Genomic DNA, 13729 nt, shown 5'->3' on the forward strand with positions numbered 1-13729 from the left:
TAACCATCAAAAGAGCAAATATAAAAAAATTGTACTTATTAGTTTACACTGACTGCTTCAACTGTTTGCCACATTGCTTCTATCTCTCCATGAAATACCACCACAAAGTAAAACCTGAATATATGGTCCAGTGATAATGTTAAATGCAATATGGTTGATCAGTGTATGTAAAGTGTTTAAAATTATTTATTTTTGTGTTGGAGATTGAACCCAGGGGCATTTAACCACTGAGCCATATCCCTGGCACTTTTTATTTTTGATTTTGAGACATGATCTTATTAAATTACTGAGGCTGGCTTTGAACTTTCAATCCTCCTGCCTTAGTTTCCTGAGCCGCTAGGATTACAGGCATGTGCCACTGTGCCCATCTAGAATTAAATTATTGTTAAGGTAGAAATAAACTTAAGTAAAAGCTCATTTATACTAAGCTCAGTGTATATTAGAGTCATTTACTTCCAAAAAAATTTGCAGGTCAGTCGTGAGAAAATTATCTTAAGTCCAATAACACTAGAATTTCCCCTATTGAAAAGACTGACAATTACATAATTGTCAATATATAATAGTTGTTATAGAAATAATAATAACTCTTCATCCACACTTCTTGATTTTGAATGTGGCTTTTTACTCAGTTAAATTGTAACTCTGGACAAATTATTTAACTTGCTTAAGTCTCACTTTTTCCATGTATAAAATGGGCCTTATCATAGTATCTATCACATAGTGTTCTTGTGAAGACTTAATGAGGTCATCCATATAAACTTTTCAGGTGGCACATAGGAAAGGGCAATTAATGTTATTGCTACTTCCCTGGTTTTCAGAAATATGATAATGAAAAATAGTAACATAAAAATGTTCTGAAAACTATGGAACATATTATCACTTAAAGTTGCTTAGGACTCTGTCATTTAAGCAGTTAAAAAGTTCTTACAGAAGTAGGCAAATATCACTAGCTACTTTTATAAACACTAGAAACATGGATCAAATGTATCTATTTGAGAAATGCTATAATGTGACTGCCATTATGTACACTGTGGGGAATCTGGGGAAATAGTGAGTCTACTTGCACAAGATGGGGTAAGTGCTGATTTTTTCCAATATGGCTCAGTTTTGAAAAGCCCTTTTTCAAAATTAATCACCAATGTTTTATACCCTTTTTTGGGGTATAAAAGTTACTTTTTTTTTTTTTTTCCAATTGGCAAAACCGTGCCATAGAGTGAAAAAACAGTTCCTACCTGACCCTCTCTAGGCTGGCTCCATGCTCCAGTGGGGCTCTGTGGTGGTCGGGCCAGTACCAGCAGAATCCACAGGGTGCTGTCACTCTGAGCAGGAGCCAGCAACCCATGACTTCGGGGACCTGAAATGGAAAAGAAGAGTTGGGCTTAAAATCAGCCATATGCTGAATGCCTCTGCAGTAGGTATTTAGGGTATTCACCTGGTAAACACTGATACAGCTCAATACAGATCCCTGAACTCTTATCAACCTTGAATGTTCCTGAGGTGAGGACATTTTAAAATAGTAAGTGAAAGCTACTATTATTAAGAAATATAAATACTATATATGCAATATAGTCTAACCCACCTTTATGCCACCTCTGCAAATTGTGGAAGGTATAGTATCTAAATAAATTAGTAATTGGGAAACTGAAGCATAAGGCAGTCAAATGACCTATATCCAGGGTTATCCAGTCTTAGGGCCAGGGGCAAGAATTTGTCAGTCTAATATCAAAATAATGACATGATGAAGAAAAATCTACCTCTTTGTGATTAAAATTAAACAACAAAAATCTCTGAGATATTTTTTATGTATTTCCTAGAAGTTTAGAAAATTATTTATACTGTATTCCCTAAATAGTTATATTTCCTAAAAGTCCAGAAAAAATATGTATATACTTTTAAAATATTTTAAAATAACATATTCTGACTTGAAAAAATCTTATTTTTGTAAATTAACTCTGAAAGATCATCATTTGTAAGTGTCAGAGACTTTTTTAGAACAGTGCTTTTCAAAATGGGCTTGGAAGACCAGAGGAGCCTGGCGGGCAGCATGAGGCAAGCAGGGTGGCTCATCACTCATCTCCCTCCACTGTTAAATCAAGAGAGCCACTTTTACATCTTTCAAATCAGAACTTCCATGGAAGACTGATGAAAGAGTTCACAGCTGAAAATAAAAAAGGAAAATCACTTTTAAAAATCTTTTAACAACATTTTATGTAACTCACTTTAAACAATAATTTGAAACTAAAGGTGGTATCATTTAATACCTTGGGATTATGTTTTAGTCTTCAAATGCCAAGAAATATTGACAACTAAATAGATGAATATTCCACTTGGGATTATCATTAACTACTGTCAAATCCTTTCCTATATGATCCTACTAAAAATGCAGATTACTATTTCTGCATAGTAGTTTGATATTTTGATCTCACTTCCCCACAGAAATAAGGTATTATGAGTTCATCTTCCACTTAACCTTGCACAAAAGATTCTCATGAGTCCTGTGTCTTGAATGAGTATGAAAAATTTCCAGACAATGTAATAGTTAAGAAACTCTTTTTATGCTTATTAAAATTTCATCCTTTTCAAATCAGTCACGACTCCTCTGAACACTTTATACTAAAAAACTTAGGTAGAAGTACAACAGAAGTACCATTTACTGGTAGGATCATTACTCTAAAGATACGGTAAATTGGGAAATATGCTTTTTATATATGAGAAATGTATATTCTTCTATTACTAAAATATTTAAACCTAGAATGCTAATTTTGGTGCTTTCTGTACTCTTGGTAGCAACATCTATCGTGACAGAATGGATCAATTACTGTCCAAAATACACATACACAAAACTGCATGTAATCATTAGGTTTTTATAATTGTTATTCAATTAAAACCTATATCTTTTGAATTTCATAAATGAATCTCTATGCTGTATTATATAATGTGTATGCTCTGAAAAGGACATTTACATTAAACAAACTCTTTTTTCCTCACTTCCAAAACTTACTAAGTGGACAAAGTATATAAATGGTATTAGTTCTCCCTTATTAACAGTTTTTAAAACTTTCAATTATGAATAGTGTTCCTATGATATGTGAAGACAGAGTAAAAAGAGCCACAGACAAATGAACACAAGTTGTGCCACAGATGAGACTTATGAGGCCCACCTGCATGCTGCCAAAACATTTAAGCACCTTGCTGCCAGGTGAAGAGTGCAGCCTGGCTGAGTGGGAGCATGGCTTCTAACCCTGGATCACGTGGACTGCCTCGGGCCCCAACCACGATGCCCAGTAACAATGAAAAGATGTTTCTCACTTTAGGATCTGGCAAGGTATCCACTCAACTTTAGCTTTTTACGGAACACAAGCCAGATGGTGTTATTAACTAGAGTAATACTGAGAGATTAGAAAGCCATCTTATTCATGGAAGCCATATAATCACCCTAAATTTGTGATTCTAAAAAAAAAAAAAAAAAACTGTTTCAATTCAAATTTCTGAACTAGATATGAAGGGTTGATAAGTCTCAAAGTATTTTTCTCACATCTACAATGAACACTTCTTTCTTGTAGATGAAGACAATTGTGCTTTCTATTCATACATCCCTTTAATACTTGGTTTGTTACCTGCTAAATTTCAGTATTTTTAAAGATATTTACACATGTAGGGACATATTATTTACCTTTTTATTGATTTTTATGCTTCATTTCTTTTTACTTTCAAAATACTTAGGTTTAGAGTGTTATTATAGCATAAAATGCTAACAGAGTTTTATTAATGAATGGCATTATTGTAATCTGATCAAACTTTCCTACTGCTAGTTTTAGGGGTAGGAAGAGATCTCTTATAGGAAAAAAAGAAACAACACTCAAGAGACACCTTTGCCTGGATAAATTTCCGTTAATATTACATTGAATTATACATGAAGAACATAATTTGTCTCAACCATCATATCTATACTACAATGGCTAAGATTTATTTTATATTTCCATAGTATTATACAACATGCTTTTGCCACCAGCATACTCACTAGAACAGATATTTATAAAGTGATGGCTGTCCAGTTCTGCTCACATACAATACAAACGAATCCCAAGTAATTACATAGGAGTCCCCAAAGTAATTAATGCTCAAACTCATCAATGCTCTGGATGGCAGAATGTCAACATCTTATAAACTCATTAATATGACAACCTAAGTGAACATTTATAACGCCTACTATAATAATTTTACTGCAGGATTTACAGTACATATTGTTCACCTTAAAAGAATTAAGGTATCATTTTTTGTTGTGCCTTTCATTAATTCTCCTAACAAATATTGAGCATTATAAACTTTTCTGTTCTTAAAAGAATTAAGCCATCAAAATACTCCAGAGTGGCACAGATTATCACTATTTTATGAGAATTTGATAATATAAGATCAGGAAAATGAGATCATGGAGTAGTTTGGCTGTCCTATATATTAGGAAGTTAACTGTATATAGAATGGATAAATGAACAAATATTGAAAAAAAAAGTCTCATGACAGAAGGGAATGATTGACTCAGCATGTTAGTATGGCCTAACCATACTACAATTATAAAGCCTAGCATTACTAGGTTTATGAATTAGTTAACTATTAAAGCAACAAACAAAGAAGAGCTAGGAGCCCATAAGCATAGATTCATTTCAGCACATACAAAGTTTCAACAGAAACAACAGCAGGCTCTAAATTCACTAGATAATTATTAGAAAGTACACCAAGCTGTAAAAGTAACAAACACTTGCCCTTCTCCAAATATGTTACAAATAAGGGATTATTTTATATTCACAGCTCTGGCCAATGCTGCTGCCAATCTGTCCCCTCACTGGAGATGTGGACACGGCTATGTGCAAGGGAGGGATAAGCTAATAAGCTGAAGCGCATTAGCTCTCAGTCTGAATGGGGATAGGGAAGCATCTCATTACGAGCAAGATTAAACAACAATGTTATCAGCTGCTAAAGGACACTTGACATTAATAACCTGAAGCCTGAGGGTCCTGGGAAGAGCCCTCCTGAGAAGACTGATCAGGAGTGGAAGGCTGCTGCTGGGCACGTGCAGCGAGCTCCTGCTGCCTCTGCTGCTCAGCCTTCTTAAGCCTCAGTTGTTGCAGGCGCTTACGGAGCAAAGCTATCTCAGGCCCCCTTAAAAATTCTGACACAGACAGGAAAAGAAAGGTCAAGAGAAAGTAATAAGGTGGAAAATAAGAAGAATTTGGTAACACATTAAAGAGGGGAAGAATATAAATTAAACACTCATAGATGAAAAATAAAAACAAATTACTGCTTAAGAAGAAATTACTGGCCATTAATTATGAGACAAAGTATACACAGATACTCAAATGCTTCTCTTTAAAACTATGATGAATTGGACACATTTTTCTAAGAATATTTAAGTAATTAAACAATATAAAAATAAGGTTCTCCATAAGCAAAATACTATGCTGTACACTCTGCCACTAAGCCACACTATATCACCAGCACAAGATTTGAAATTGAACATACCTTTCCTAATTTTCACTTTTAACATTTTTAACAAAATGACACTAGGAAATAAATGCCAATTATAAAGTATCGCTTAAATAATCTAATCTATACATAAAATTTTTTAAAGTTACTTCACTAATTGCACTCAAATTACTAAAATTCAATTAAAGTGATAAAAAGTTATGCATTATAGTCTTTACAAAGCTCTCTTAAAAAGCTTTCTTAGCCTTTCTTAACCTTTATCTGAAGAAATGATTCAGATGAAAAGAAAAATAACAGGAAATTTTGCAAATAGGTATTTCCTGAGTGTTTCCTATGTATGAGGCTTTGAGAATAAATTAAGTAGTGTACAAAATAAGTCCCTACTCCTGCAGAGTTTGTGTTCTAAGGGAAAAACAGACATCTGCAAATGAACACACACAAGTGTTTGTAGTGTCCCATGGTGGTGACTTACCGAAGAAACTGCCAAAATAAAGTGAGGGAAGGAGATGGTGGGGAGGAGATGCTATCTTGTACATGGCCCCCGAGAACAAAGACCTCGAGGATGTGAGGGAGTGAACCTTGTAGATATCTAAAGAAGAGTGTGCCAGGTGGGATGAAGAGCAAGGTCAAATGCTCAGTGGGAAGCTTGTTAAGATGTGAGATACAGCTTAAAGGTACAGGCAAGAGAATTTGTTGAAAGTTTACATACAAAGTGGTCCCAAAGCTTTTGGCCTAAGTAACTAGAAAAAGAGTTATCATTTCTTGAAGTGGGGAACAATGAAGAGGAAGAGTCAAGCTGAGGAGAAGAGAGAATACACATCCAGGTGGACAAATGAAGACTAGGTAACAGTCCAATGGTTCACAGGAGACAGAAATCCAGTGTCACTGGTGACATTACTATAAGCCCCCAAACAGCAAGTGATGACAAAAGAGGTCTACAAATTGAACCCAGAGGACATCAATGTTTAAGAGGAGAAAGAGCACAAAGGATAGCTTGGCAGGGGACTGGAGAACTGAGCAACCAGAGTTCTACAGGGTTAAGTGAAGACAGTGTGTCAAGGATGAAGTATGCACTTTTATCAAATGCTGGTGGTGCACTGGAAGATACTGAGCTCTAGATTTCGCAACAAGTAACTGATGACATTGAAAAGAGCTGTTTCATTGTAATAATATGGGCCAGAACCAGAGTACAACAGGTTCAAGAGGATGGGGAGGTATTAAAGTAGAGACACAAAGCACATGGACATACTCTTGGTAGAAGTCTTATTGTAGGGAATAGAGAAGATGATTGTTGGTGGGGAAAGGGAGTCAAGAGAGCTTCTTATGTTTTAATTTGGGAGATAATGTATATGTTTATGTCCCAATTTAAACTGTTTAATTGTTGGGGAGGAGAAAAGCTAATGCATAAAAAGTGACCAACTGCAGGAGAGAGGTTCTGAAGTAGACCAAGGAGGTGGACTCCAGGGGGTAAGAGGAGGCCTGTCTTTGGATAGGTGCATTATAAACTTCATCAGCTATAACCAAAAGGGAGTCAGTACATATGGGTAAAGACTTGACAGTGGTATATTAAGTGGTTAGAGCATGTAGAATTTCACTCAGTGAAAGCAAACTATACAAACTACCAAATAACTTTCAGCCTCTCATATACAGATTATAAGGGTAAAATTTTTGTTTTACTGTTTCAAATATCAATCATGCCAGAAACACTAATCACTATTATTAGAAATAATTTTATTCAATTAGTAATTAAGATTTAAAAAATAGTTCAAGTATCATCAATGTCTCTCATTGTTAGCTCTTCCTAGTAAATTTGCTAGTAGGAAGTAGGATGCCCTAGGCACAGCTGCTTCCTTTACAGTTCCATATAGATACTATGTTTATAGTCAGCTAATAGTAATGCTTTTAGCAACATAATATAAAGCATTATTATACAGCCATAAAGTTTGTCATTTTACCTTTCAAAAGACTATCATAATAAGAGAGTACTTATTTGTGAAATTCTTTAAATATCAAAACCAAATAGAAAAAATTTACAAAGAATTCACCCAATTTCACCCGAGTTCCAAGCCTTCCCTCATGAGTGGCCAACATATTTTATGAGGATAGAAGTCTTCATTCTAGAACCACTTAGTGATATGGCAAATAAACAGCAGATTCCAGATAGACACACTTATGCTCCCTCCTTGAAAAATTAAGATTTAGCTACAATAATCTTAGGAATCATTTATTCAGTGTTTCCAGTGCTATTTAAAGGAGATTTTTTTTTTGTTGTTGTTTGGTTTTTTTTGAGGCTAATTGGTGGCTTTTTTCTCCCTTAGGTTAATTTTTTTTTAACGAGGCTAGGAAAGGAACTCACCAATTAACTAAATAAACAGTATGCTTAACAGATATAGAAATACACATTATATCTTTTAAAAAATGTATACACAAATATACATAGCTTCCTGCCTCAGCCTCCTGAGCTGCTAGGATTATGGGCATTTGCCACCAGGCTTGGCTCGACACAGTCTTTTTTTTTTTTTAAGCTGTAGATGGACGCAATATTTTATTTCTTTATTTTCATGTGGTGCTGAGGATAAAACCCAGTGCCTCACATGGGCTACGCAAGTGCTCTACCACTGAGCCACAACCCCAGCCCCTCTACATAGTCTTATATATGGCCTAGGCAGTGCAGGGAAGATAATGGATCCAAAATGATAACTGGATACCTAATCATAGCATCTCTCCTATCAAAATAACACTAAATAGACTATACCTCTGCTAGACCAATTTAAAGATAACTAAATTCTCATAGATAGAATGGCTATTGTTGTAGGGGTTGGAGGGACACACTCAAACATTAGAGATAAGACATGTCCCTGTTTTTGTTTGAGCATATTCCAGTAAAAGAAACGTCATAAACAAATCAGTCAAAATGAAATAATTAGAAAAATTTGTAAGTACTATTCAGGAAATAAAACAGGGTAATAGAAAGGAGTGTAAAAGTTTACAGAGAGTAAAAGCACTCTATCTAGGACGGTTACAAAAGATCTCTCTTGGGTAGTAGTTCAACTGAGACCTAAGGAAAAAGAAGTTGGCCATGTGATAAGCTATGGGGTAGACTTCCCAGGTACTGAGAACAGTAACAATTTAGGTTCAGAACCAGAAAGGAGGACAGGGGCAGAAGAGATTTGACCCATCAAAGGAAATGAAAGGAAAGCAATATGTTTGGAACATCTCATCTTGGACTGAGAAAGTAGAATCAGATGAAAGCCATGTAGATCCTTATAGGTCCACAACAAAGAGTTTGATAGATTTTAAACAGCAATTATATAATCTGATTAATATTTTAAAATACTCATTCTGGCTGCTCCATGGATAATAACTTATAAGGAAACAAAGTAGATGGCAAGGAGACAAGAAATGATGGTAAAAGGAAAGGAAGTAAAAATATTTTATAAACAGAACCAATAGGACTTGCTGAAGAACTGGGTATGAGACATGAAGGAGAGGAGACAATAAATAACTCATGGCCTATTAAAATAAGCAAATAGGTAGCATTATAATTTAGTCATAAATGAACTAAGATGGAACTGATTTGGTGTCAGAAAAGGTAGAAGGCTGAATAAAGTTTCAGCTGAACTGATTAAATTCAAGATGTCTAAACATAATCAAAAAGAAGTGTCAAAAATAGCAATTACAGGGCTAGGAATATAGCTCAGTTAGTGGAGTGTTTGACTCACATGCACAAGGACCTGGGTTCAATCCCCAGCACACCACACACACACACACACACACATAAATAAATAAAATAAAAATTACCGGGGCTGGGGTTGTGGCTGAGAGGTAGAGCGATTGCCTAGCATGTGTGAGGCACTGGGTTCGATCCTCAGCACCACATGGAATAAAGATATTGTGTCCACCTATAACTAAATATTAAAAAAAAAAAAATAATAGCAATTGCACACAGGAGGCTGGAACTCTAGGTATAAGATCAGACTATTGATATAACTTTGACAGTCATAAACTTAGAGGCATCATTAATATCTATGGAGAATGGATAGAATCACCTAGGAATAGAGAGTATATAGAAAAAACAAGAGAGCCAGGACCAGGGGGGTAGACAAGAAGTAGATAAGACACTCAGAATGATGGTTACTGAAAACAAGCCACAACCTATCAGTAAAACAGGCAAACGTAGTGTCATCAATGCCAAGAAGGAGAATGTTCCAAGAAAGAAGTGACAGACTCTGAAATGAAACTGTGTGAAACAAAATCTATGAAGATACTAACAGGGAAGTATCCTGTTAATCTGTCAAAATGGAAGTCACTTGTGGCTTTGATTAAAAAAAAAAAAAGTTTCAGAGAAGGACGACTTTAAAAAGCAGATTTCAGTTGGTTGGTGAATAAATGCGTAAGAATATGAAGCAGTATATGTAAGCAATTTTGAGGCCCATAATTATAAAAGGGGCTGAGACACACGGCAGTAAAGTGGCTCTAAGGAAATATCGAATTCTTAAGAGTGGATCTTTTAAAGAAAGGAGACAAAAACATGTTTGAGGCCAAAAGGAAGAATTCAGCAGAAAAGGAAATAATGATGTGGGAGGAACAAAGTCCTTGAGAAATTATAAAGGAATGGGAACTGCAACAGTTAGCACTTGACAGGAAAAGAAACATTTCTTCCAAAATGTGTTTCTGCTTCTACCACAGATAATGTGATACAGATGTTGGAAAGCTGGGAGATTCAATAGCAGGAAAATGAGTGCATTTCTTTTCACTGTGAATGAAAAGTTACCAGCTGGGGGTGGGTCAAGGATGCAGGGAGTGCTAAATTTGAGAGATGGGAAGGGGTAAATAGTCATTTTGTGTTGTTGGATGGCAACAGTGTTGACTTCTTAGACCCACCTTGTGGGATACCCCCTGAAATTGGTCATGACTTTCTTCACCACCATAGATTAAGTTGTACACTAAGAAAACCAAAAAATTAGGGTTCAACCACTGTGGAGTTTTGCCTGGCAATTTTTCACACTGTCCCTTTCCTTCAATATTGGAAATGCAAGGGATATGAAGGAAAGGCATAAACATTTACATAGTCTTTGCAGCAAAGCAAGTGCAGACAGAAACATACTTGTTTTTATTTTCTGTCTCTATCCAAGGCACTAACAGGAATCCTGGCTCTATGTTGAAATTTCCACTATTATAGTCCCCCAACGGACAATTCCCCATATCCATAAAACTATCTGGACTTTGATAATCTTTTTACATGTAAAAGTGATTGTGCAAAAAAAGCGAACATAATACAAAACAAAACCCATTAAGTTCTTACTGCTGAAATGTTGAACTCTGGGAAAAACCAAAGGGCTACTGTCAGAACAATTACAGTCATAACCTTTAGATATTATACTTAATATCAAATTATTTTCTTTAATAGTCTGTTTCAGAATCACTAAAATATTTTAATTATCCACAGTTTAGTCAACCAAAATTCTCTCAATAATCTCTCACTTAAGAACATTTCCTTGCTCTCTGAAAAATTTATGGGCAAAGGTGCTAAGCAATATTCTAACAATGATAAACACAAAAAAATTATTTCAGCGATTCAAATGACTAGTATTTTTACTAAAAGGAGCTTAGCAATTTGAAATACAGTATTAATGTATGTTACTTATCCATGAAAAAAAGTTTTAGAATGAAGCCCCAAAATATTTAACTCATAAATGTGTTGAATAAACAATCATAATGAGTTAGGTAAGACTCATTGGCACCTGAGTATGGATCAGATAGTCTTCTTGCTAAGTTTTCCTGATAACTTGTAATTCATCAAACTCTTTACGAATATATCCAAGAATGCTATCACTTTAAAACTTTTTGCTTTTACCATTTTACCTGCTTCGGAAAACAAACTTTTAACTTCTTTTGCCCTAGGTCTCAAACTCAACAAAATATTCTACTTGCCCTTTCGTTGAAATGCTGTCAATCAAAACGTGGAAAAACTAATTTTGTAGGTCAGCTTTAGTTTTTTATCATGGATAAAATGTACATACTGTTAACAGTTATGTAATTGACTTGGCTTCTATTCCCATAGAAACTGAAAATGAATTACTATAAATGGGATATACTGAAAAATAGTGCTCAATTTAAAACATCCCATATATGGTGATCTGGCATCAGTTTCTAGAGAAGCAAGAATAAAGTGACAGCTTGGCAGTGAAGCTGTTAGGAATTTTTATAGGTTTCAGCTTGGCCCGCCAGCTGTATCTCTTGCTAATACTTTTGGCTCAATATCAAGTAAAATGCTTCCTTAGGAAAACCTTAAGAAAATAAATAAATAAACATCTTATTGGTTATTATGACTACATGTATTTAGTTAAAATCTCAACTAAACTATATCCATATCTATTGAAAATTACTATTTAAATACTGTATATTTCATAGAAGAGAAAAAAAACGGTATTTAAACAATTCAGGAATGGATTTATTTTCAATAGCATCAAGTGTCAAGAAGATAAGGATTTAGTAAAATACTTATTTTTTACATAAATGTATTGGAGAAACAATTTTTTAAAGCATATTGTGTTGTTAACAAGAGACCATATCCAACAGAAAGCATACTGAAAGTATTTCATGATTTGAAGAAAAAATAATCAAGAATATAAAACCAACAGAACTAATAACAACAAGCTACATTTTTACTATCTCTTTAATATACATACACAACCAAATAAATCTAGAAGGATATTTTGGTCTATAATGATTTGTAAATAATCTTTAAATCAAATGCATTAAGCTATGCCAAAACTCTACCTGTTGGTACATATTTTTTTCAAAACTGTTCTGTGTAAACTGAAGATTCCTGCTATATGTTAAAATTTACACAAGTTAGGCACACTTGAATTTTGTGTTTAGGTCACATGTTCATACACTGTATGTCATTTTGATCATTTATTCCAGCAAGAAGTTGGTGTGATTTAGTATCTTTCAAAACAACCTGTAAAGTTTCCATTATCAGAAATCAAGAGAGGAACAACAGCCTACTTGAAGAGTAACATCCTCACCAGACTGATGATGTGTATGGTGTCCAGATGCCTCAACAGACTGCCTCTGTTCACTGTCTGGAGACGACAGCAAAGAAGTAGAATGAGGGCTTTCTGTAGAAGAGGATGTTGCATGAACCTGAGCGGACACAGCAGAAGATGTAGAAGGTTGAAGAAAGTGTTCAGCTGGAGTATCTACATCCATTGCAGTTTCACCCACTTCCAGATCAGGACTCGATGGGACCGTAGGGAGAGTCGATACATCTGACTGACTTGTTCCACCTTCCAAAAACAGGTTAGTGCAAACTCAAATATGGAATGTTTTAATAAATCAACAATTTCAAAAGATGCATTCAAGAAATACACACACACTGCAAAGCACACACAAATTTTATAATTTTAGAATACCAGAACAGCCACTGTGGTGTGGTTCACCTGACCAAATAGGTTTAGTAGTGAGGTTAAAAAATAAAATCTATCTACAACACATTCCTGTTAAACTAATCAATCTTTTCAATGATATAAAAATTTGCTCATAGAATCTTGCATATTTCCATTCTCAAAGTACACTTAAAAAGGGCTTAACAATGAGGAATTTCAGAATCTTCTTCTATTTTGTTTTTTTGAGAAAAACAAAATAAAGGGTAGATTTGGCGTAACTGGAAAGGACAAACTATACAAACCTTGTGGTTATTATAGATATAAAACAGTATGACTTAGATGATATAAATAAATGGATTTCATAAGCAGCTTTTGCCAGCTTTTTGATGCTTATAATTAATAAGAAAAATTACCTCTAGGTCGAGACCTTCCTCGGCCTCTATTGCTCTGTGCAACTTCGCTTGCTTCTTCAAACCATCTTGACAGCATGTCAGACATTCTCTGCATCAGTGATACATTGGGACTTTGCTCTCCTATTAGAACATGAACCTTATTAGGGATTCTACTAATCAGTCAGGCTCTTTTACTAACACAAAAACCTAGATTTGAAGGCTTTAAAGTGCAAGCAATTTTAAAAAATCAACTTACCTACATAAATTATAGGAATACTGAAATATCCATGAAAGCTCTCACTGCAATTTATAGCAAATGTATGAGTGACTTTCCCTATGTATGGAAAAATCCTTTTTTCATTTGCAAGAGAACAAGCAGGGAGGGAAGAACCAAAATACCTTCTGGCTCCAGCTAATTTCCAATATCTGAAATATGCTTCCAGTGAAAAATATGGTTTGCAT

The 13729-nt window shown here is 34.8% G+C and overlaps 1 protein-coding gene across 5 annotated transcripts in view; it reads right to left on the reverse strand.

Moving 5' to 3' along the window:
- Positions 1–13729, reverse strand: part of Dcaf6 (DDB1 and CUL4 associated factor 6) — a 110154-nt gene that overhangs the window by 46720 nt on the left and 49705 nt on the right. For 3 of the 5 annotated variants that reach the window (XM_076873003.2, XM_076873002.2, XM_076873005.2), the window contains exons 9-10: positions 13289–13408; positions 12516–12776 (exon numbers count right to left, since the gene is read on the reverse strand). In XM_076873003.2, coding sequence (XP_076729118.1) covers positions 12516–12776; positions 13289–13408 — 381 coding nt within the window. Of the gene's footprint in view, positions 1–4996; positions 5168–12515; positions 12777–13288; positions 13409–13729 lie in introns of all 5 variants that reach the window. The other 2 variants (XM_076873000.2, XM_076873001.2) reach the window with 1 other exon arrangement.

Source organism: Callospermophilus lateralis, chromosome 13, assembly GCF_048772815.1.
Source record: "Callospermophilus lateralis isolate mCalLat2 chromosome 13, mCalLat2.hap1, whole genome shotgun sequence".
Lineage (NCBI taxonomy): Eukaryota > Metazoa > Chordata > Mammalia > Rodentia > Sciuridae > Callospermophilus > Callospermophilus lateralis.